This window comes from Antedon bifida, chromosome 2 (genome assembly GCF_963402885.1).
Source record: "Antedon bifida chromosome 2, ecAntBifi1.1, whole genome shotgun sequence".
In the NCBI taxonomy this organism is placed as follows: domain Eukaryota; kingdom Metazoa; phylum Echinodermata; class Crinoidea; order Comatulida; family Antedonidae; genus Antedon; species Antedon bifida.
Genome location: NC_136227.1, coordinates 31148475 through 31176181, shown reverse-complemented (window position 1 = coordinate 31176181; position 27707 = coordinate 31148475). Strand labels below are relative to the sequence as shown.

Genomic DNA, 27707 nt, shown 5'->3' with positions numbered 1-27707 from the left:
TTAAAACACACCATCAATTTAAGCTTTAAAGGCCAGGTGCGGGCAAACAATTCCAATTGATCATACATTCCAATAATTATCAATCTATAGTTTTCCATATGTTTCATATTTTTTTTGAATTTTATTTGTGCTACATGATCTTGTTAAATAGCACATTTTTTTTTTATAAGTGGGGTGATAGTTCAAATTACACAGTAAATCTGTATTCTTTTGTACACAAATGTAAATAGAGAGGCATTTTTAAAAAACTATGAAAAATAAACTGTGTGGTAAAAATCAGATGACTAAATATTGTACAAAAAAGGAAAAAAAGCATCTTGACAATAACAACCCATTATGAACTGTGCAATGATGTCCATTTGCGTGCCATTTCAACGATCATTGCTCATGACGCTGTGGATTTAGATGTTACAATTTTTAACGACAATGATTCTCCCCTATGGTAAATCGGACAATAGCCACCTGGACAATAACCACCAGGACAAACCCACTCATTATGGACGGCCATTGCTAAAGTGTAAGGTGTATGACAATGTTAGGTGTTGGCTTGTTTTTATCAATCTCTACACAATAGAATGAGGTTATACTTCCTATGGTCCATGTCAGTCCTGCCAATACAGGCAATCTCCTTAGAGTAGAGTGGAAAATAATGTTGGGTGTCGCCTTGTTTTTAGCTCTATACATTGTCACTTCCTATAGTGTACGTCTTTAATTCTTTTGAACTTTAAAAATCTGGTATACAAAAAAACAACAAAAACACAGATAGCTCTGTATACATACAAATCAACTGAAGTTGAAAAAATAATTTATTTTTATCACGTTATTGTAATTGTTAATATGTTGAAATCAATTTAGTTTAAAATTTATTCCTGGTTTGATAATGATAATTCTCAAACAAAAAACAGTAATTGTTAATGTTATTTTTACTACTATTCACAATAGTAACAGTTCAGCTTTTTATTCTGGATACAATTATTTCATTCGATCAGAGCTTATTAGAGCTTGGCGCAAAAAGAAAAAAAAACATCTTGGATGTCAAATAAGATATTGCTTAGAAAGAGTATAACATACATTGTAAACAAATGAATCATTACTAATACTAATACAGGCAGTACTTAACTAGGATTTTCACCTATGGAGTTTGTGCAAAACAATCAAGTATAAATCCATATTTTTATAATGCTATTTAAAGCAGTTGTTATGAAGTTATTTCCATAGTTATTAAAATTGTAACGTCTTTACGATATGAAAAGAAATGAGGACGTGGATTAGTCCATTATGGTAGAGGTGTATTACTCTAGGAACTTTTAATTTTTCATATCAAATTTCTCTTCCTCTGGCTATTGTCAGTTTATCCCTGAGGTATAATAATTAAGCTAGGCACGAAATAAACTTCTATTTTATGAGACAGTTTTTTTATTTAAAAAATATCCAAAAAGAAGAGTATTCTTGAAACCAGTTTTGGTAATTTGTTTAAAAAAAAGATCAGCTTAATTATTATATTACGCAAAATAAAACTTGTCTGTTTTTGTGTTGGTCATTTTGAGAGGTGTGTAATTAAAAATTAAAAACTGTGAAACTGTTTTTAAAGATGGAGACTAGAATAAATTTAGGTTTTTAAAACCATTTTTCTTTTCAATTGGAAAAAGAGGTGTAGTTAAATTGAGACTTTTATTAGCGTTTTTAATCGGAATCAGATTTTTTTTTATTTTGTGGAATTCATTTCAGGCAAGAAGAAAAACCATTATTTTCAGTGGTATAAATGGTAGGCCTACTGATAGAATATAATTTTAATTATATTGAATAGATAATAAAATTATTGAAAATTATTCAAATTAATCAAACAGCATCTATATTCGTACCATGCAATTTATGAATAACAAGTTTTTTCTTGTTTTTGTATAAAAAGCGAGGAAATTAAAATTGAAAACCCTGAGGATTATATTGTCAACAAAATGATTCTACTTGTACTGTAACATCAATTGCAATATGGATATTCTCTTGATTGTGCACTTTTCAGAAATCTCACTGCACTATGCGTATGGAAAAATACTTAATACAGAGTGTGTAAAAATACTCGCTTTTAATTTATTATCTAAACATACTTTCCGCAAAAACACATGCTTGAATTCACTGAAAACTAAATAAATTGAGGTTTAGAAAAACTGATAAATACTGAAGATCTGGAGAATAAAACGTTTGCCTAGTGGGGAAAAATACTATTTAGGAATTGTAAATTAGTGTACTGTTGTGTTTACAGTTATTGAATCTATCTTCTGTATTCAGTAATGTAAACATCATGAATGATAAAATTGTACAATAGAGGTCATTAAACATTTGACCGTGTTTTTGGACCAACTATGCACGTATACCGTAGATACTTCAAAATTGACCTTGTCTTTCTGTACTGTATGAATAAAGTAGACACTTTCGGGTACCCAAAAAAGTGTCCCCTTAATAGGGGTTTCTGTTAGTATTATAGGGTTTGACTATAGTGTTTAAACATGTATACTTTTCCTCACATGTTTCACTGGGAAGGGCCCCCTTAATAGGACTTTCTGCTTATGGTTTGACTATAGTGTTTAAACATATATACTTTCCCTCGTTTGGTAAGTGTCCCCTTAATAGGGGTCTCCCAAAGGACAGGTTCTACTGTATGTATGTCATTGTTTATATAAGGACATAGGATATTGACTCCTCGGATACAGTAGCCTATCCCCGATCAAAATCCACAGTGCTGTTTTTGCATTAAAAATTACTCCAGATTTGGGATAGGCTTGTCAATGTACAGTACATAGACTGTAAACTGTACGTTTTTTTAATAACCATACAGGTAGTATTATTTTAGTACATTACAGTAGTGTATTAGTATTTCATCGTGGACACATTATATCATGCTGGTAATAAAATCTGTTTGGTTACAACTATTGATAGCTATATTGCGCTATCAACTTGATTATAGTGTTTGTGTGAAGTGCGTCAAGTTGAACACGTTCTTTACGACCACCTCCCAACTCATCTCCCAGATACCTGATCCAATGTGCAATTACTAGTGGTGTTCTATTACGCCATTATCCTGCTTTGCTCGATATAAGATTAATTGTCAAACAAACGTTTCAAATAATCTCATGTCGTTCGTGTAGACCTGCTTTGTGTGTAAAGAAAATGATATAGTCATAAATGAAAGCATCATTGTTGTTGATTTTGTTATGATTATTGATGTTGTCAATGTCAACAGAATCATTATCATGAGTATCTTTATCTACAGTATTTCCTTATCTTCATTGTCATGTTTAATCACTTATTTTCTTAATTTTCATAGTTTTGTATTATTTTTGTGTGCCTAGCTTTACTTTACCTGGATAAACCGACATTAGCCCTTACCCGCACAATGGAGGGATCAGGGCTAAAATATTGGTTTATCCAGATAAGCAGCACTCAACGACTACCATACTGTACAAACACAACTTCTATTTTGTGTAATGTTATCTTCACCTTATAAATATCATATATATATTATTTAATCATCAACAATATCATTATCATTAAGATCATCGTTTATCATCAAAAGTATCATTATCGTCATTATCATAAATATCATTTATCATCAAAAGTAACATTATCGTCATTATCATAAATATCGTTTATCATCAAAAGTATCATTATCATTTTATAATCAAAAGTATCATTATCATAAATATCATTTATCGTCAAAAGTATCATCATCATTAAGATCGTCATTTTATCATCAAAAGTATCATTTTATCATCAAAAGTATCATTATCATAAATATCATTTCATTATCAACATCATAAATATCATTTCATTATCAACAGTATCACTATCGTCATCAATGTCTATGATAACAATTATTCATTTTGCATATTATTAACATCTTTATTGTTATTCATTGTCTTCATTATTATTAATATCATTATCATTTATATCAACAGTATCACTATCGTCATCATTGTCTATGATAATAATTATTCATTTTGCCTTTATTAACATCTTTATTGTTATTCATTATCTTCATTTCACTAATGATCATTGCTTCCATCAAGACCTTTATTGATTTGCTGCCTGTCAACTGTAATCATGTCTTTCCTTTTGGAAATGGTAATATTTTTGCATTGTAAATTATATAACCTGGAGGAGAAATATGCCAGCTGGCTATTTTAAAGACTTATGCATGTTGAAATCTACATGCTGTTTTGTTGAACATTTTTTCATCTCTTAAAATTTCCTTCAATTCAAGACTATGAAGAGGATATTTTGTTACAAGAGTATTATGGTCTGAACAAATAACCAGTTAATAACCGTGTGAATAAATTACCCATAATTTCTTTCTTTCAGGACCGGACATAAAAATATTAAATAATCAGTGAAATGACAATTTATTACGTTGTTGGAACGCCAAATTTATAAAAAATGATGGGGAAACATCCTACGGGACCGAACTTGGTGTCCCCTAAAGCTTGGTTATCACTAGAGACGCAATGCAAGAATGTAGACGCAACTAAAGAGAGTTGACCAATGACAATTGACAGTTTGAATATTTCATCGCTTGTGATTGGTCAAATCATGTACGTTACATTACATCCTTATGTTGCATCTCTAGTGGGAACCAAGCTTTATACTATAGGCCCAGTGTCCAATGTATGTGTTAAAACAGTGTTTAATAATATTTTCCAACATTTGTTTTACACAGGAAAGTGTCCCCTTAATAGGGGTGTTCCAAAGAAGTGTTCTACTGTATTCATGTTACCCTTTGGATACAGTCGTTATTTTCATTGCCTTTAAATCAGAAATGAATTTTAACAAAACAAATTTGAAAAATGTTTAAATTGCAACTATACTGTATGCACTACATTTGATTAGTAATTTATCGAGTATGAGGGTTGATAGTCTAATGTAGGCTTTAACATAATCTTTTACATTCTAGTGGCTTTTGGAAGACTCATGATAGTTATGTAATATAATTGATTTTTAAGTTCAAAGTTGATCTGCTTATGAAAGTTAAAGTGGAACGATTTGTGACCTGCTTTTCGTAGACCTACTACAGTATACGAAAATAGCGTGAAACCTTAAGGATTACTGTAATATATCAACTAGATTTTGCTGTTTATTTCAAACTGTTAATCTCCCATCCTCTACGTGAGCCATTTGATCTTTGCGAATGTGATATATTGCTGTGTTTATTGCAATAATTATAATGTAAATTGTGTTGCTAATCCGTGGAGTATTGGATTACTGTGTTTAGACCCACGGCAAAAAAAAAGACGAGTTTAAAGTAGTTGTTGTTGCCATCCAGGAATTCACATACAGTACAAATACTTTATTCGTTTATACGGTATGTTCAATATTATAATTTTGTATTGTAAAGTACAGTAAAGTCATATTTTTAATAATAATAATGTCATACACTATTTAATAGCAATGTTATTGGGAAACTCTTATTGTAGAAATCAATTTCATTGGTTTGTGATTTCTTATTGAAAATGTTGATACAAACTTTGTATGATTCGTAGTACCGTAATCTGGTGGTACTATACCTTGACCTTTCGTCATAACGAATTAGAGGTCAGTGTCATTGCATCTAGTAATAATCTTTTCCTCGTTCAGATGTATGGAGTTGTACAGCGCTTTACAATGCGAAACATAACTCTTTAGGTCTGAACAGGCCCCAAAACATAACTCTTTAGGTCTGAACAGGCCCCAAAACATAACTCTTTAGGTCTGAACAGGCCCCAAAACATAACTCTTTAGGTCTGAACAGGCCCCAAAACATAACTCTTTAGGTCTGAACAGGCCCCAAAACATAACTCTTTAGGTCTGAACAGGCCCCAAAACAACTCTTTAGGTCTGAACAGTCCCCCAAAAAGCTTGGTTTAATGTTACACTATGCTTGATATAGATCTTATGTAGGTGTAAATTAAGCTTGGTTGGTTTTAAAATTTAACCTATGTAAAATCTCCCAGCAAGGTAAACCCATACATAATCATAATGTTCATAAGAGAGAGACAGAGTTAGAAGAAGGTATCTACTATTTCATGTTGTATTATAATTTATACATTATTCTTCTTTAAATAAAAAATGCCATAGAATTTACAGTACTTAAGAAATGGTGTAAAATCTTGCTTCCCAGCAAAAGTGAGTAAAACCCATACATGATCATAATGTTCATAAGGGAGAGAGACAGAGTTGGAAGAAGGTCTTAAACTACACCTTCTTTTTGTATAATTTATACATTCTCCTTTAAATAAATAATGCCATAGAATTACTTAAGAAATGGTAAATATGAATGAAGTAGGCAACAAGACTCGGCCTAACAGTTATGCAGCTATTAAATTAAATTTCCTTTCCAAATTGAAAACAGCTGGCAAATCAAACATTCACTAAGAGACTTTATATATCAATTTTGTTATTATCATAATTTTTTTCTTGTATGTAAAAGTTATTAAAGAGTGAAATACATTTTATAAGAACAGGCAGTTTGAGCTCACAAAAAAATGTGACAGATTTAGGCAGGAATAGATTTAGATTTTTTTTTAAAGAACAGAATGAAAGAAATATTTTAGTCTTTAAATTGAGCAACACAAACCTTTAAAACAGCAAGAATATTTTTTATAAAAATTCATTTATGAAAAAAAAGCAACTATAATGTAGTAACTATAAACCTGTCTGTTTGACTTAAAAGGGATTTTGATACAAAATATATTAAATTGTTATTTGATAATATAACCTAGATTTAGCAATACACAATTGTGACAAAAAAAATGTTTTTAATAACCTAATTTTATTATGAGTTTCCTTTGTATTGTCTCCCTCTGCTCTCTGGCAAAACAGACAGGAGGAGTTCAGGCCTACAAGAATTCCGTTTGATAATAAATGTCTTTGAGTGTTAATACTGTATTTATTTGCATAATTGCCATTCTAATTCTATTATTAAACAACAATATTTTTATTGGTTTCCATGGTATCTAAATATTAACTACTATTTTTAGATTCCATATTCTGCACTTTATTCAAAAGATGTTGAGAAATTCATCACCTTTTAATAATTTACATTTGTGTGTGTGTGTTTAAATTTACAATACAATGTCGATTCTATAGATAAAAAGTCTTCAGCATGTAATGTTGCATAATTATCAAATGTAATATAAAAATTTACTTTTATTTAATTATGTTGTAATGAAAAGTTTTGGCTTTTATCATAGCTACATAAAGTTTCTAGTCTCAAGTCTTGAACAAAATGTAATATAAAAATTAACTTTTATTTAATTATTTATTAATTATAAAAAGTTTGATAATTTGGCTTTTATCAGGGCCATATAAAGTTTTTGGTCAAGTCTTGGACTTAAGTTTGGCTAACTGACAAATGAGAATCAATCTATCCATTTGGCAAATTGATTTTAACATAAGGTTTTACTAAAGCTTTGTTCACACTAGGACATGAAAGGATGTACATACAACCCAAGCTGACCAATGATGTCTAGAAGTGATCTAGTACATTTGAGCGCATCAGATATCACTTGTCATTGGTGATAAGCAAGTTTTCGCGTTGGGACAGTAGACGAACGATGATGGTAGACAAAAGGAGACAGTACTTTATGCAAAGTATTAATCTGCGCATGCGTATAAGTCCATTGTACTCGATTCTGTTCATTATTATCGTGACTGTATTTGGTCGATTTAACATTCGATAGTCAGAGCAAAATTTTACGTAATTTTTCAAAAATAAAAATTGGTTGATCAGTACAAAGAGAATGCATGTTGTAGTATTTTTACAGTTATTTGTTTTGAACTAAATTAAAACTTCATATTCTGGCTAAAAACACAGGAACTCAATGACGCCCACCACGTCCGTGTGTACACAATTTTTCTGATAACTACCGTCCCCTTTGTTTACCGTCCTGATGCAAAAGCTCCCTATACGTGTACTATCACTTTGTCTTTAGTGAGAAATAAGCTTTAGAAATAACAAAGTCGGGTTGTTGTATGCTTTATACAGCCTTTCTGTATACAGCGATAAATCTGTGAGTTTATAAACTAGAATGCAGAGAATTTTTATTAGAAAATATTCTTTTAAACATGGATATGTTTTGTAGTTAATTTTGGTAGTTAAAATGTGTTGGATATAATTGTTATTGTTTGGTTTTTTATCTTTCGTTCCTATTAACAATATTGTCTCATAAGCCATGTTACATTGGCAGTTATATGATGCATGACAATGCATTTTAACCTGTACAAAAAGAATAATAGTAATCTTAAAAGCTAGAATAATAAATAACCAATATAGCTTTGAATCATATGCCTTGAGCTACGAAAACAATTCCTATTTATAATTGTTACTATTAAGACCCTATCTAGTTAGAAAATCGTGCTAGCTGGGAATGAATGTTTAATATTTGTGCCATGTAGTAGCGAGTCAATTTGGCTACTTTCAGCAACTGGCAGACGAGCCTGATCAATGCTTGGCTTTTTATCGCTGTCTTGCTGCAGTAATAGTCCACACAGAATCTATCATGCTACTCACCATTCTGTCTGCCTGTTTAGCATAAAATATGTGCAAATCTGCATTACCTAATGAATATTCATTTTATTTGTACAGGTATTGTTACAGATTGATAATTATGTAAATTATTTTGCGTTTAATAGCAATTGGAATGTGTAAAGTTAAATGCAAATTTCCAGTGTTCATTTTCCTTACTTTAATATTCATCAACATACATTGTATTACATTATTAGTATTCATTACATAATTTGATTAAATATTAATTTTCCCTTATTTAATGCATACCATATTCATTAAGTTGTGTCTACTAACTACATCATATTTTTACATATTATATTAATAGTTAATTAATATGATTCATTTTGCAATAATCATAAAGATTAAACAAATAAAGTTGAGTAGGCCTATATCTGCCAAGTTAGCCATTACCTAATAAATTCATTACATTGTATCAGATATTGTTGCATGTGAATTTCAATTTTTTTTTTTATAGAATTATAAATTGTAAAATTTGTTATGTAGAATTTAGTCACGTTATATTTGGCAAATATACTATATTGTCAATTATTACATAAACTTGTTCTAAATAAACAGTTCAAAGTTATTATATGAAATAAAGTATTGTATTACAAAAGAATTTTTATCATTGCATTCCGCACTAGACACATTCTGCTAAAGCTATGTTTACATTATTTTTTTCTACTCTATTATGTGTGAACACAGCTTATGTACATTTTCTCACAAAGCCTGTTTCTAATGTACAGTATAGCCACGATTTAGCTGTTTATATTTAAAATATGATTTTTTCGGCCAACCGCATTTCTGCTAAATTTGTGCTCCCTAAATAACCGTGTAATTTAGAGGTTGGTCGGTCGTTGACAAAAACATTAACATTAATACCTAAAATGAAATACAAGCTTTGGAGCTTTGCTTTGGAGACCCACTTGATAGTTTGATTTAGTTCGCTTTTGGGAATCCTGTCTCTCTCTATTGTTTGTTATTTTTTGTTATAAGTATGTGAGACGAAATAAATGAAATGAAATGAAAAAGCGGTTAAACTTTCAAGATACGAAAGCTGTCAATCAAATAACAGTTATTTGGCGTTGCAGCTAAAAGTTGCCCAGCGTTCTTCTAACCCCCAATCGTTTTCACACTGGTTAAACCTGCTATTCAAAATTTGTCCCGTTTCTACTACAAAGAAATTGGGGGAAATGTATATATATGCACATTACTATTAATCAGTTGTTTTGTGCAGCAAAAACAGGCCCACAAACATTGTTAAAACTATTGTATGTTAAAACTATTGATGGCCAGTAACAATATCATTAAATTTGGGCTAGTAAGGATGGCCACTGATGCAACTACTACTGTACATAAAAATACAAAAACATGTTTCTATTATTTTTTTCGTTTTCTTTTAGCTATAAATTGAGCATAGAATCTGTGAAATGGCTGGGCAGCCTTAAACGATCTCACCTGGTCTACGTTTCACATAAAATACATTGTAATTGAATCAGGAGCTCCCCTAGGGTATACAAACGATTTTGTCGGTTGGTTCCTCTCGAGGCTGCTTCGTTGAAATGAGTCATCCAAATCTGTGGGATAGTAACACCCTTTTAACTAGTAACTAGCTTTGCTGCACTTAAGGGTGTTGTCCATCAAGGATGTGCAAGGACGTACTATGAATTACATAATAATGTAAACAGTTTAATTTTTTATTAACATCCAAGGTTGATATACAAATATTGATTTTAACATTTAAATTAATTAGTACAGTTTGTATTTAATTTCATTTTAATGGTGTGTTTTCACAACTGCTCAGAGAAAGCACCTTGCTAAATGGCAAATTGATACAGTTAATTGACTTGTTTAGTAACAAATTAGTAAAGATAGGTTTTCAGTATGACACCATGTGATTCACATTGTAAACCCTACTACTGTAAGTGTTTCCTCGCCACGCAACCATAAGAGCGCACATATTCAAGATTATTTTAATATTCAACTGCTATTTTATCTGAATTTTCTAAATTGCCAAAAGAACTACCCCATAAATGTATACCAACATTTGTTAGTTTAATATTACAGGTGTGTCTAGTAACAAGGAATTGAGATTTTGTAACGTTTAAATATAGTGTAATATTATAGGCGTGGCTAGCAGCTAGAAGTAAAGCTTCATTACTAAGTACAATATTGTAGGCGGGGCTAGCAACTAGACGTAAGACTTCATTGCTAAGTACAATATTGTAGGCGTGGCTAGCAACTAGACGCAAGATTTCATTTCTAAGTACAATATTGTAGGCGTAACTAGCAATAGACGCAAGACTTTATTGCTATATCACTTCCATATTTGGGCACATTACATTTTGTTTGTCAAACTAGTTTGATAGTATAGACATGAGAGCTTAAATAAAAGACATTTGTTTGGAGAAAAAAGCATTTAGTTTTAGCATTAATAACAAAATGTGCATTTCAACTACCGGTACATTAAACTAGTTTAATAATGTTATTCATTGAAACATGCACATAGTGTACATTAGTTCAAATGCAAAGTCCATTCCTGATTATCATCTATTGCAAGAACCCGATTTCAAGTTCAAATTTGAATTCATCAATCTCCTTTACCGTGGAATTCATCAGTCTTCTTTACTCTGGATATTTGCACTGATGAATGCTGTTCATTTATTATACACAAGAGAGGAGGAAATTCACTGAAATAACACAGAGTAAATTCACTTGAATAAAAATAACAGCGTCATAGCTAAGAATAATTTAATGTAACAGAGTAGTTTATCAAATAAATTTGAGTAATATGAAAAGAATTTTCGAAGATGTACTCATAAAAATCTGAACGACATAATTATTTATAAATTCACAGACACAGAAGTAATTCTAAACCGCCCGGTGATAAACTGAAAGTTAATTAATTTATAAATGATAAAGAAGATGAAATCTAAGAAAATGCTGCCTCAACCTAGATATGAACATGGAACATTCTGCTAGATATGTGGATGTCCTTACCGTTAGACCATTGGGGCTTTTATGGTTTTACTGATTCAAATTTAATTGGATAGCGACATAATACTGTATTATATATCCTCGGGTATAATCCCACTGTGGCGCAGTGGTTAGAGCATTGGACTTGCAATCAAGAGGTTGCCGGTTCAAGCCCGGCCCGGTCACTGCAGTGTTGAGTCCTTGAGCAAGATTCTTTATTCACATTGTTCCTCCCCACCCAGGTGAAGTGGGTACCGGTATGTAAAAAGTACTGGGAAGGTAAATCAGACTCGTTTGTGCGGGAGGAGTGGCGTACCCCCCACAAACATACACACTTAGTGGAGTCTGGCCCAAACGCTAAGGAAATGGAGATGGGCACCACGGCCGTTAGCATTAGCTTAGGTTTCGACTTTACTACTTTTTACTACTACTATATGAAGAAAAAAAAATGTTCTTTCGGAAATGAGCCTGCTATGTGCATGATTGATCTAGGTTGAGACATTTTATTTCCATTTTAAATTGGCATAAATCATCGATCATGATTTAGTTTTCTCAGAAACAGACACATTATGAAACAAACAGATGGAGATATGGTTACGGTAGGTAGGATAAAACATGCACAAAATCCACCCATTCATTTAAAAAAAAATGTTATTTAACCCCCTAAAAAATTGCAATGGAAATTGAGAATTTGAATAAGAAATATAGTTTTAATAAATCTACTGAATTTATGTTTTATTAACACTGTGTGAATAATTTTCCTCTCTCCTGATTGATATACAGTAGGAGTTTATTTTCTAGGCATCTTTTTGAGAACCAATTTTAGCTGTATCTTTTATTTATTTACTAGTTAGCCTACGTTAACTGTTAACGACTGTAAGTAATTTACCTATTACATGCATCATTGCCTCAATAGAATGTGTTAACCTCCAGGCCGGAATTGCTTAATTATATTTGTTTGGTTTCTTTCATTTTGGTCATTTATTTAGCTTTGGAAAAAAAGGTAAAATCATGTCGTATGAAAATAAAAGATTGACTGCAAGAAATTAGCTTCTGGTTTTGTAAAGAGGAAATCCTTATTCGATTGAATGCTTGCGATAGGTCAATAGGTCATTTAAGTTTTTAATTAGCTTATAATTTCAAGTTTAGTATGGGTATGATGCCCAATCTGATCATGGTAACTGAAAGTTAAGGAAAGTGACCAGACATAATGACCGCTTACAGCTTGGTCCATTAAAATTCCATCAATTACTGTATATTTAAAAACATAAACAAGATTTTGATCAACAGGTACTGTACGAGTCTAATTAATAATGAACACTTTATTTACAGAATGTTTATCATCTTTTTCTTTGAACTGACCGGATGTTCACATAGTTAGACCAAAAAAGTCAGTAGCGGATCCAGGATTTTTTAAATATGACGGACCACAGGCCTAATAAATATTGTAAAATTTAACTTTATTAACAATGTCCTATCTTTTGTAATTTCCAAAATTTAACATGAGCTCGGGCCGTCTAATAAATCGCAGTGCGAATGAGACCTTAGAATAGAAATAGAACAATTATTATTATTATTGTGTACTATAGCAACTACTGTTATGAAAGCTGTTGATATAGTGATTGCTAATATTAATAAATCCCAGTGTGAATGAGACCTTAGAAATAGAACGCATACAGTAAGAAGTTTATTAGTAATGTGTACTTGAATATAGCAACTACTGTTATGAAAAGCTGTTGATATAGTGATTGCTAATATTAATAAATCCCAGTGTGAATGAGACCTTAGAAATAGAACGCATACAGTAAGAAGTTTATTAGTAATGTGTACTTGAATATAGCAACTACTGTTATGAAAAGCTGATGATATAGTGATTGCTAATATTAATAAATCTCAGTGCGAATGAGACCTTAAAATAGAAATGGAACGCATAAAAAGTTTATTAGTATTATTATTATTGTGTACTTGAATATAGCAACTACTGTACATGAAAAAGCTGTTGATATAGTGATTGCTATCAGTGCCACTTAATCCTCAAATCTATCTCACTCTCAAGTACCTATTGATACTTTTGGGTTCAAAGGTCAAGGAAAGAAACAGCAGTTGATCATATCAATAATATGTCATTTTAATGATAGGGTTTTTTTCTCAGACATTTTTGTCATAGATGAAATTTGATAATGTACTTTCTATATCACCCTTTTTATATACAGTTTTGGCTTAGCCTAATTATTTTTACATTTGAATTCCCAGAACAAGCTAAACCAGACAAAGGGTACGTTCACTTGTATGGCGCAAGACTGGTACGTATGAACAGGATCAAAGAGTTACAAAAGTAAATCTGGTCCTGTTTATGCTGCGAAAAAATTACCGGTAAAAAAAATGTGTGAATAAATTAGCTCCAATTTCTTGGCAGTAGAAACAGGTCAAATTTTCAATAACAGCCTAAAAATAATGCTTAAAAACACCCAATTGATTCGGTGTTAGAACGTTATCGCTGTGCAACTTTTAGCTGCAACGCAAGATAATGCTTATTTGATTGATAGCTCTAGTTCTTGAACGTTTTACCTCCGGATTGCATTGCATTTTGGGTAATATTAACTTTAATGACCAGTCAATTTATTTTTTAGCAGAAATTGAGCAGAAATAAATTTGTCATAAAAATTATATCTTTGAAATAAATGGTTTATGCGGCGCTATGCAGCAGAAACTGAATTCGCAGAAACATAGACTCAACTCTATCCAATACACAAACAGGTTGATTATTATTTTATTTCAACCAGTGTTTTTAATTAATACAATCATTGATAACTAATTAAATTGGCTGTAGAAACAGATCCTATGCATAAGGACAGAAACAGACTTATGATTCCACATCTATAGTAAATTTGCATTTATCTTGTGAGGTATTTTGATATCAGTATGTTTATCTCAAATGGCTATCATCAGTCTAATAAATCAAAGTAATACAGTATGGCACAATGTATGGATAAATATAAATAGCTGACACAACAAGCCAGTGGTAGATGTAGAGGCTTCACCACAAATTGAGTAGCTTGTTTAGACATCTTTTAAATCACATTATTTTTGTGGTCTTTTTAAATTGAATTCATTTGTATAATTACAGTACTACAGTGTATCCAGAGTTTATATAAGCAATAGAAATACAGTAATAAGATAATCTATTTTAAAATTTAATAAAATTCAATCAAAAAAAAATTTTTTTTTTAATCGATCGCAAGAAAGTGAACTATATTTTATATGTATATATATTTCTTTTGCGTACTGTATAAATTAATTTTTGGAAATGAATTGGATCTAAAGGTATTAAGAACCATGTTAAAATTATTGTACTGTGTTGGTACAGTAAAAGTACATTTGTTTATAAACATATGATGGTTTGTGTTAGTTTATGAGACAGTTACTAAAATAAACTGTGTGATAAATACACCAAAAAAGCTTGCTGAATTGAAATGGTTACAGAGTAAACACAATGTCATTACTGCAGTAACTACAGTAAAATCATTATTACATGGTCTCTATTGTTTACTTAATTTCGATTTAATAATGATTATTTCGGGGGAAAAAACCAATTAATCAAGATTTATGACAAATTAATTAAATTTGATTCCAGGAATTGTTATTTTAAATATTAATAACAATATTAGATTTTAAATTAACTTTTGCAGCTTCTATATTTATATGTTTATTTCTATTTCATTTTAAGTCTAATAAATCAGATTTTTATGATATACAAATGTTTTAATTATCATTATAGTCTAACAATGTTATTGATTTTCTGAATAGTAGGAAATAATTGAAACCTTTGAAACCTAATGAAAATTCTAGTTTTGGTATAGTTTATTAATAATAGTTAAGTAGGTAATCAGTTATTAAAGGTAAGTTTGTAGATTATTTTAGTAATTATTCGGTATGTTGTTCAGAAGCAACATTCGGTTATTCGACGTTTATGATTTGGTGTTGTAAATGCATGATACACGTCAATGAATTAAAGTTATAAGTCTTATATTAATACTAAAGTACAGTATAATGCAATGGACTTTATTGGCATACTTTATAGTGTTTATCTATTAGATAATGTTAAGGTACAACTATAATAATATCTTTGACGTAAGTCCTCTAATAGATTTGATTAATAAGATTATTGTATTTTGATTATTATTCAATAAAGTGAGATTGGTTTGTAACTACCAAAATATTATTTCATAATTTCCATATATTAAATGCACTTTCTGTACAAAAATACCCCTTTAGATCTAATCAATTGTAATTGTTTAATGACCATGTTAAAGTACAGTCAGTGTGTCTGTATTTATTTTAAATTTATTTTTAAATTTGTATAATTAACAGTATAAAGCTCTGTCTACACTATTAAACTTTATGTGACAAAAAATGTGATGTGGCCATATATGGACATGATGATATCATATCACTACCATATTTGCGCATATCACTACTATATTTGGCCACACCACACTTTTTTTGTCAAACTAGTTTGATAATGTAGACATCTCCAGTTCCTACCATGACGAAAAGTGGACAGACAGACAGACCTACAGTTCTTTGATTTTAGATAGTTAGTAATGCATTTCCGTTTTCCTGACATTTTTCAAATGCAGAATAAAAAAACAATTCTGGTTTCAGATAAAAATATAATGCTGCCCTCTATAGTTAACAATACTTTTTTTTCAACTTACAATACAACATAGGCAGAGCATTCTTCATTGTGTACTCCATTTTAATTACATATTTAATTAAATTTTGTATCATTATTGATTAGATTAGATATTAATATTATTCACTAGTTTATCTATTTGACAGTATAATTTTACTATTAAATAAATTAGTTCCAAGAAGTATGTTGTCTGCAAGACTTCATTAGTGTGTTTGTGAACTCGCCTGAATTACGTTTCTGTATTAATCATCATGTATAGTAATACAGTAACTAAATTATAATTTAAATATTGAGTATTATTTTCAAAATATGGATTAAAATCAATGCTTTATGATCTCTAAGAGCCAAACTATAGCAAGTTTGGCTCCTGTTGTGCTGAAGATTATTAAAATCTAAATTACTGATATATTTTTGGTAACGATTTTCGCCCACCTATAACTCACCATAATTTCTCTTTGTACCCTTGCATAATATATTATCGTTCTTTATCAGACGTTCCAACCCCAAGTTAACAATTTTGGGAGGGTATACGTACATATTGTTAATGAATTTGATGTGTTTCAACAGAATTTATGCATTTTTACGGGTTTGACGCATCACAAAATACATCGTGCAATCAGAATGTTTAGGTGCGCCGTTCATGCTACCAACTATTCAAATGTAATTATGAATTAATATAGAAATAATCTAAAAAACAGAATTCAGACAGTTAAACATGGGTTTAAAAAATGTTCTTATCTATACCAAGTTTGTCGCCCCCTCCAGTTTTTCTATCATAACACCAATAAATATGAGATAATCGTGCAATGCAATAAAACCTCCTTAATCCGAATCTTGATTACAATAATAAAATCAAGCTTTAGCTTTTATTGTGACACCTTGACAATCATTTTATCAAAAAAATTGTCCTATGTTTCTATATTTTGAATGTAATAACATTTTTGAGCTATTAATTTTTCTGCAAAATATCAAATTTAATTGTATTGAATTTATTTATATCTGGTGATCATTGTGTTTACGCTGTAATCTCAAATTGCAATTCTATTGTGTCTCATCAGGATTTGATGATAAATTTGTTGATGTCATTGCGCAGTAAAATATAGGCTATGTTACATGTTGAAAAAAAGCGCATAATCATTGCATGCATGACTTCCTCGCTGATGAGCAATACGTGTTAATGTGGTGCGTTGATTAACTAAGGCAGTAAATTTGTTTTTGCAGGGAAAGGTTGAGGGCAGTTCATTTACTACTAGTAGTACTACTACTTTAGATAAAAGTTCTTTATTTTCACCCCATCACAAATACAGGAACAGATTATACCTTACATCTTTCAATGTTGATTTCGTGCCTAGCTTACCTGGATAAACACAAAATAGCCTATTCTCCCTGAAGAGCGAGATACGGTATAACTAAAAACGTGGAATATTCATTGAGCACCCTTCTCCAGAGATGATATAGTCCACAAACCACACCCCTTTTTGAGACATTGAATTATTGTTGATATTTTAATATTTGTACAAATGTGTTTAAGAATAATTTTTATTTGATCACAATGTTTTATAAGTTTGATTTACAGTATGTCATATATTATGTCTATTTCGTGCCTAGCTTACCTGGATATAACAACAATTGCTTAAATTGCATTCATGTATAAATCTATAATTTTTTTTTTCATTTATCTGTTTCAGACTGGTCAGGTTGTAAAACCACGCAAACTTAGGCAAACTTTAGAAGATGGAACGAACATTGACAGAGAACGGGAGAGAGAACATATTAAAGGACGCAAGAAACAACCGACTCTTAAAAAGGTATTTGTGTTTGTTGTTGTGTCTGCTGCCATCGATGTAGATGAACTCGTTTAAGACCAAGCTGAAGATACTTCTTTTAACAACAAGCTTTTTCATTAATATAACAATTTTGCCATTTCATGTTTTGCTTCAATGGACTGTATTTATACAGTGCATTGAGACTGAGAGCCTGCGTATGCGCTATATAAGAATAAACCTATAATTGTTGTTGTTTATTGATTTTCCACAAATAAATAATATACAATATATTTCTTTATATTTAATTAATTAAGTATAAATGTGGTCAAAATAAGTCTAAAAATAGACTTTAAGCAGAGACCACCATTTACAAAATAGAGACAAACAATAATTGAAAAAAAATACACCACAATCTAGTCAACAAATCTTGTTAGACATGCCAAGTAAATAATTAGCACCAACTTTACTAGACAATGCGGGCTATTAAATTTAAAAACTGACTAGCCCTGATAAATAGTTGGCAAGACAACGTACTGTATGGCAAGCCAACGTATGGCAAGCCATCTTTGAGAAGACCAACCCTCAACCAAGATGTTCCTAAAAAATAGTTTAAAAAATATTAGGTTGTTGAATCATTGGGATATGGTCTCTTTAAAGTGTTTTAGTAGTAGAAGCACTTCTCATGTGATAACCATAAAATCTACCATTAACTAATAACTCCTCATAAAGCATCTCTACTCATAAAACTATCTTTAACTTTCCCTTTAATGGAAAAAATTTATTAATCCCCTGCTGTGTTCCTGTGAGATACATGCATTAAAAGTCTAACAAATATTGCGCATTAAAGGGACTTAATTTATACTGTATTATTCAGACAAGCCCATAACAATTGATTAAAGTATATCAAAAGTTGGTCATGTGGGGACAATACAGTTTGATTTTCATCTGAAAATGTGCTATAAAAAAGTTAAATCGATCGTCAATATAAAAAATATTACTTTTTATTATTAAAACTGTATTATTAGCCTATTTCATGCCTAGCTTCGATACCAGAATAAACCGACAACAGTATCTACTTGGAGAGTGTCACAATTTGAAAAGGAGAACATCCCTATGCATAAAATGGTATAGTTTTCATATCCAGCTTTGTGCATTGTATATGATATCAACAGCTTTGTATCCCATCCAAAAGGCAAGACAATGAGAGTAAAGTATCTCGACCAAGGATAATCAACATGGGCACAGACTGGTTTAGAATCCATGCCTCTCGCATGCTAGTTCAATTTATTGCCATGACATTATTATGGTGTCAGTGTTTAAGTTTATTTTGAAATTCCCTAGAAAAAAATACATGATCTGATACTTAGATTTCTACTTAACTTTATGTTTAATGTCTGTAAAAACATGATAATGCGGACTGAGGTTATGTGATACTTTTAGTGGGATATTGAGCGATTTATCGTGCTGTCCGGAGGTAATGAGGCATTTGCATGGTTTCACACTATGTTGTTCTATATTGTGAATTTACACCATTTGTGAGAATTTAGACCTTTATTTTTCATGCTTACATTAAAGTAACTATAAGAGCATTGCTCATGAGAATGAATGCATTACTTGTATTATAAGCACTTTGGTTGCTATTTTTCTATAGTAGATCCAAGTTTTAGTACTAGGCTTAAGCTCTGTCTACACTATTAAACTTTATGTGACAGAAAAATGTGATGTGCCCATATATAAACATGATGATGTCATATCACTACCAGATTTGGGCATATCACTACCAGATTTGGGCACATTACACTTTTTTGTCAAATTAGTTTGATAGTGTAGACAGAGCTTTAGTTGCTAAGAGTTTTTCTTCATTTGGAACAATTTTCAACATTACAGTAGTATAGCTAGGAAAACCCAATTCTGATTTAATTATAACATTTTGATAATTTATTCTTAAAATGTTGATTTTTTTTATATTATTTTGGAGTTACCCTTGTTTTATGTTATTATCAAGTTTATACCTTCAGTATGAACTCCAGTCTAAATGTTTCCCAAGATTTTAAATTTCTTAATTCATAATAATTTAGCTACCAGATCTAAAATCTTGTTTATTTTATGAATATATATTGCTTCAATAAAAACGATTTAGGGAATGTATAACCAAAGTGGTGTTCCATAAACTTGAAATGAATTAATATCATCTTCTTCGAGACTTAGATCAAGTTTCACAGAAAAACATTCGATAAAAGGTTCTACGAATCGTTGTCATTGAATTTCAAACATTCTCATCAATCTACTATATTAGAATATTAACATTCGTAGATATTCATTATTTCTAACAAGTTATTTATACATCCTCTTTTATAAGATAAATCCACACCATTAATTAGTCATTATTTTTGTAATATGATAGTGTAGATGTTCAGTCATGTACATTTGCAATCTAATCAGATATATTGAACTGCTAGCTATATTTAGTATTGTACTAATAAGCCTTTTTCTTAATTTTCTTCATTTTCAAATATGAAAATTTAGTAATATTATGATAATAATTGAAGTAAAAACGCTTTACAGTTTTTTAAAAAGCAATTTAGAATGTTTAATTTAAAATAAGAAAAAAAAAGAATTTAGTTCGAAATTCGATTGCAACTAGCAAAAAAATAGGAAAGTTTTGTGCATGCCTCCCTTACCTAACAGACATACCGGTAGAACGTTTTCCCTCAGAGGGGAGAACATCATGGATTGTTATACTGTAGTCTATTCTGTGCATCACTTACCTGGATGAACCGACATAGCCCTTTCTCCCTTCGAGGAGAGAATATAACTGTTAGATTGTTATACTATGCCTCACTTACCTGGATAACCTGACATATCCCTTTCTCCCTCCGAGGAGAGAATATAACTGGTAGATTATTATACTATGCCTCACTTACCTGGATAAACCGACATAGCCTTTTCTCCCTCCGAGGAGAGAACATACTTTAACTATTAGATTATTTAATATGTATTAAATAATCTAATAGTAAAGTACAGTAGTCTATTCTGTGCATCACTTACCTGGATAAACTAACATAGGCCTTTGTACCTCCGAGGGGAGAACATAACTGTTAGATTATATAATATTATAATTCTTTCTAAGTATTTTAATATAGATTTATGGAAATTGCCCTTGAAACAAAACCTCTAATAACTCCTTAATTCACATTATGCTAATAATAATATTCTTTTCTTTCCATAATGATTTAGTTTTCATGTCAAACTGTTGAAAGCGATTGTCATCATGTAATATACATCTCCATTACCGATACTTTGTATTAATATACCTATTTGAAATTCTAATCATGATACGTCTTTTAAAAACTAAAGATCAAGTTGACTTCAATATGATTCTATCTTCATCTTTTAGATTATTTATTGACAGTGTATGTTGTTATGATGTTATTACTTGTAGTAAATCTTCACAGTAAGTGACCAAGGATGAAAATGTTTTTAGCAAAAGTTCTATTTATTTTGTCTATTTCTTGCGTAGCTTACCTGGATAAACCGACATTGGCCTATTCTCTCAAAGAAGAGAGATACAACTCGAATATATAACATTTGATTAAACCCCTATCAGATAATGGTATATTCTATGGACCCTGCTCTTAAGTGTTACTTTAATTCTTTTTATCTTGCCCTATCCAATAGACTAGTTTTAATTTTAACATTTATCCCATCAAATAAATACTTTTGAAATAGTAATGTGTCTTTACGGTGATAAACCAAAAATAGCCCATGATCTGCATAGGGAGAGCTATGATACAAAAATGTAAAGTTCCCTCAACAATAATAGACTAATCCACCAAGGTGGGCACATCCTACATTTATTATCAGCTACAAAGATATAATTGGTAGTTTTGGTGTTGTTCTTGGATGATATTGCATACAATCATTATTCCATCGCAATACCTATAGTACGAATTCTTATTCTGTATCCTCTAGAATGTGACTTTTGACCTTTTGCAGTTTCACTATTACTCATCCTCACCTGTAAGACTATGTTGTTGAAACGATTGAATGTTAATAGCACATTGATTGTTCTATCACTCGTTCAACAACATAACAAACATACTAAGTATAGCTTAATTAAAACACTCTTTACAATGTTGAGATGCTCAGGTTCACCTGTCTTTCACTCACCAGTTGCCGTATTCACCAATCACACTTAAGTGAGATATTTCCCTTAAGTATTTCACTTAACTCAATAAATATTTAAGTAAATTGTATTCACTTATATAGGAGATTTTTCTTAATTTAAGGGCAAGGGTAATTTTTAGAGTGACTAGTGAATACGGCCACTGTTCTTTAACCTTCTCAGTTTATAAAGATATGTTGGCCTAAAGATGTTATAGTTTGCTAGGTTGGAGTAGATGCTTAGAAGTAGGCTAACTAAAGCAAACAATTTTTAAATTTCATCTGCCCAAGGTTTTTATTGAGTTAAGTTAATTGGTCAGAGGTTCTCCTAAAACCTTATCCACCTCTGTTTTCTAAAGCTCTGTATACACTATCAAACTAGTTTGACAAAAAGGTATGATGTGCCCAAATATGGTAGTGATATGACATCATCATGTCCATGTATGGGCACGCACATCACATTTTGTTGTCACATAGAGTTTGATAGTGTAGACAGAGCTTAAGTATAAAGCCAGGTTAGTCATCTGGAGGTTGTGGATTTGAATCCCAACCGAGAATTGTATTTTACTGAGCACATCACAGTAGGCAAAACATCTGACCAATTAAATGTATGCTTGTACTATTTCAAAGACAGTGAGTACTACTGTACTTAATTATTTGTAATAAAAAATTTTATTGACAATTTCAGAGTTTATTTTAAAAATGAAACGGAAAAAATATGTATTGCAATTCTAATGCTGAAGTTTAGAATTTTAAAAATTGATCAAATATAAATCATTTTTTCGATAATAAATATATGTTTGGATTGAAAAAAAGAAGAATATTTCTGTCTCGTTTACTGCATGATTTATCGTTTATATAGATAGCGACAGTTTAGTATTTTATCTTTAGGCCATACTAAGTATTTTCCAGTTTGCATGTGAAGTATTCGTTAAAAAAAAAAAGAAGAAAAATGATTAATATACTTAATGAGTGTTTAAATTTGATGACCATTTATCAATATTAGCAAGAGCCGCTTTTGGGCAAATTGCAAATCATGAAGATTCCGCAAGCCGTTATCCTCACGAGGGTGTAAGTGATAGCTTCAAGTGATTTATATATAGCCGTGGTTCTGATTAGTGTTTTTGATCGTGTTTGTTATTGGTGAAAAGGAAGCAATTCAAAAATCAATTTTTAATATCTATAACTTCTGCAGCAACTGCGAATTATGATTTCTAATATCAACATTGGATTTTTACAGAAAAAAATTAATCAAAATTGACCAAATATGGATATATAGTCCGAGCTGTATCAAATTTTATCTTGCAATTTCTTTTTTTAATGTCATTCTTCAATTTCAAAATTTATTTTTACAGATGAAACTGAAATATATAGCAAGTTGAGTATTAAGCCTCATGTTTAAACAGAATGATATTGAAAATCTTGCAATATAAACATTTTTTTTTTCAAATATTCTGAAAACACCATTTGTTTGTCTTTGGCCGTGTTTGGTTTGAAATTTTGGCATTGTTTAATTTCCTTTTTTGTATATTGATGTCTGTGTCAAAACTGCTGTCTAAAGGCGCATTTACACTAGGACGATAACGATCGGCGATAAATAGATAAGCATGCATTTTTTTTACATAAAACAAAAGAATTTAGAAAGGTTTTCGTTCTAGAATTATAGAATACTCATTTATGCTGTCTTTGATAAAAATGATATTTTTAAAAATCCAATCAAGTGACGTCATGATCAATACAACCAAAAAAATCGTTGTATTGTCACGATATTATTGCTCTTACTAATCATGATGTTATTTGATTGGACATGTGAAAATATCATTTTCATCAAATTAAGCATAGATGGTTCCTAAATAGTTCTAGAATAAAAACTTTTTAGATTTTTTTTGTTTTATGTATGAACAATGCATATTTGTTTATTTATCGTCGATCTTCATCGTCCTAGTGTAAACGGGCCTTTACCCTGGAACTGACCAGAATCACATGTGAAACATACTGTATTTTCAAAGGGCTGTTATTCTTGTTATAGTTGTACTAACTAGTAGTAGAAGTAGTTTTGCATTTGGGAGCTATTGTATTATTTATATTATTTTTCTTGTTTGCCAATGATATGTTATTTTAATATTCATATATTCCATATCGTCACAGAGATATTTATATCGAGTGTAAATTGTTGACAACATAAGTCATTGTCTGCTTGGAAAATATTGCCTACTAATGCGTCCTTAAGCCCCACAAACTTACCGGTATTCACGCCAGAATCCTCACAAATCTGGCGCATTATCATCCTTATCTTTGTTGTTTTCTAATAGCTGTATTACTCTGCATTGCAATTTACATCAATCCCGTAAATAAGATTGTTATTCCAATATTCTGTTATTACACTGGAAAAATATTTTTAAATGTCTTGTTTTTTTGTATTAAAGATGTTTGTCATATTGTTATTTTAGAGGTTTAATATATAATGTTTAACTGCTGTGTTTTTATAAATATATTGTACAATGATTGTTATGGAAGACAATACAAATAATGGTAACAAAAACCTTTATTATTATTATTACAAAATTTCCAAAATTAGATTATTATTGATAAATTCATTAAAAATATGTAATTATTTAAGTGAAAATTAATTTTAATAGCATATTGCACAGTTTGCTAATTGAATAGCTCCCTCTCTTGGTTTATATAAAGAGCTGTACTTTGATTTATTTCTTATTAAGTGGACATTTGCATAAGTAGCAGATTGATATTATTAGTAGATTTTCAGTAAATAACATTCTTGCATCTGATGAATATTAGGATGGCCGTTTATAAAGCTTTTTGCTCATATCAATTTATTTATTTTATTTAGTTCACAATAGTTTACAAGGGTGGTCCATCCAGCCGAAGTTGATCATTAGGGAACCTCACAAAAATACAATATGACAAGACATAAACATGTAACAATTAAAATTAAATTAAAATAATAAATATTGCTAAGAACTGTTTACAGTATGTGAAAAACTTTATTTATGAAATGAGTTCTTCTTATTGTATGGTACGGACTTTATCATTTAAGATTTAAAAGAAAACAAATATAAAAACAGATTTAAGTAAAATCAGTGAGTTAAATCGAAGTTAAGATGATTCTTTCTGCAAAGTAGTAAGTAGTAAGTTTGATAAATTTACCCCAGATCTGTATGTGTATTGGGTCTATAAACAACCATTTTAATAATAATAATAATATACCACATTTATATAGCGCCCTTTTCATGAAAAAACATGCTCAAACTCAAAGGCGTGTACTTTATCAACCTGACCACAGCTTTTAAGTTACAGTATACAAAACCATATTTGGTAGGTACAGTAAGTACTGTTCATAATGTGGTTATTTAAAGAAATTTATGAATTAAATATGAAATAAATGATAAGAGATGTCATCATCACACCGAAGTTTGTACACTTAAATACGAAAAATATACCGTATTGTAAATTTGAAAATGAATATTGTAATTTATAAAGTATGTTTGTTTTTCGTTGATTGTTTACTCGCCAACTAACAGATCCTAGTTACACTCAAAGATGAAGTTGTTGCTATGGTGATGATGCTCTTCAGTCTTCTCATCTTACCACCATTGTCATTACTTTTCAAGAGTGCTCTTAAGTTTCATCACTAAACATCAATCAGTTTAAGTGTGGTGTTCTTTAGTTGTCATAGTTGATTGAAACGACGTGATGAAAACGGGTAATATTCTCTTTATGTTCTCGTTCGTCTCTTTACTTTGTGCGATTATGTTTGATCAAGCTTTATGTTTACTTCGTGCTTTAAGATCTGTCTACACTATCAAACTTTATGTGACAAACACAATGTCATGTGCCCATATATAGACATGATGATGGCATATTACTACCACATTTGGGCATATCAATACCATATTTAGGCATATCACTAACATATTTGGGCACATCACACTTTTTTTGTCAAACTAGTTTGATAGTTAGTCAGGTTGAAAGATGTCATAAAATAGGGACCCATGTTCAATGTGTGATGAAAGTTTGAGGTTTAGATTGATTGTGTATATTGATGATGTTGTATTGATGTTAGGAAAGGAGTGGTTGCAAAAAAACGTGATTAATACTAAAAAGTAATTTTTTGTCAGAGGTAGATTCATACAACATTATAATAATATGTGTTAATTCTAATCAAATAACTTTAAACCTATTGTTGTATACTGTAATATTAAAATAGTATAAAGCTCTGTTTACACTATCATACTAGTTTGACAACAAGTGTGATGTGCCCAAATATGGTAGTTATATGACCAAATATGGTAGTATCATCACACTTTTTTCCTCAATCTAGTTTGATAGTGTAGACAGAGCTTTAGATTGATTGTGTAGATTGATGATAAGGATAACAATTGGCCACAGGTAAAATTGTTTATATTGATGTTCGGAGTGGATGCAAAAAAAGGTGATTATATTTTAATTTCACATTTTTTTGTCACATAACTGTTTGATGACAGTGTAGACAGAGCTTATAAGGAGGTATAAACAGATTGGTGATATACAGTTAACAAACCCTCTCCATTCCTTTCCCCTTCCTTCTAAATAAACAAACAAATAAATCATTGCCATACTATGGTTGGTTATGAAATACATGCATCTTCATCATCCATATTTTTGACCAGTAATTATTTTGTGTGATTACCATATTAATTGTTAAATATTAATGATTTTTTATTAGTGATAAATGTGCAACAAAGTAATATTTGATGACTAAATATTCAACTCATTTAAAATGTTATTTATTACCCAAAATGTATTAGTTGCAGATACATTTATTTTTTTAATTTGTGCAGAATTGTAAATATTAATAAATCATTGAAAACCCTGAAAAAACATTATATTTGTATTCTGATGGATTTGTATTTAACTTTCATTAACAGAAATGAAATTAACTTTTTTCAGGTACCATCAGAATTAAAAATTCAAGAGCTTTGCTTTTAAAACTATGTATAATTTAACCCATTTCAATATTAATGTGATTTGCATCATTTAACGAAATGCACCATATTGAGATCTCTTTATCATAATGCTACCAATGTTTACACAGCCAGACAAATAGACAGATAGACAAACATTATATTCAAATATTAATTTCAAATCTCCACATACTCCCTCAATCAAGGCAATCTAACAACAAGATGCTGAGCTCCGGAGAGTAGGGTTTATCTGTGGCTACGACCCGGTCAGTTTCATGCCCCTTAACAGCCGCAGAGAATATGTACATAGTACAGTACTGTTGGTATTTGTCGCAGCCAGACATAAGATCAAAGGACTATTACAAGTTCCTATCTTGGAAAGGCGAGCTCAGTGTCCTGTTGTTAAATTTCCTCGCTTCAATAGAGAAAACAGTACTATGCTAGTTTATTGTTATATTGGCTATCCACAAATTTATTTTTTATGAAATAATTAAAAATTAATGCCTTATTAGAAAAGCATCATTCTATAGTGTAAATATAAAGATATTACCTACTTACACTATTAATAATCATATTTCGTGACTTGAGATATTAATATTTATTGA

At 30.5% G+C, this 27707-nt stretch overlaps 1 protein-coding gene across 4 annotated transcripts in view; it reads left to right on the top strand.

Annotated features, from left to right (window-relative positions):
* The window catches only part of LOC144834595 (autism susceptibility gene 2 protein homolog), a 135180-nt gene that overhangs the window by 14145 nt on the left and 93328 nt on the right, over positions 1-27707 (top strand). For all 4 annotated transcript variants that reach the window (XM_078689458.1, XM_078689459.1, XM_078689457.1 and 1 more), the window contains exon 2: positions 17897-18016. In XM_078689458.1, the coding sequence (XP_078545584.1) occupies positions 17897-18016 (120 nt within the window). The remainder of the gene's footprint in view (positions 1-17896; positions 18017-27707) is intronic.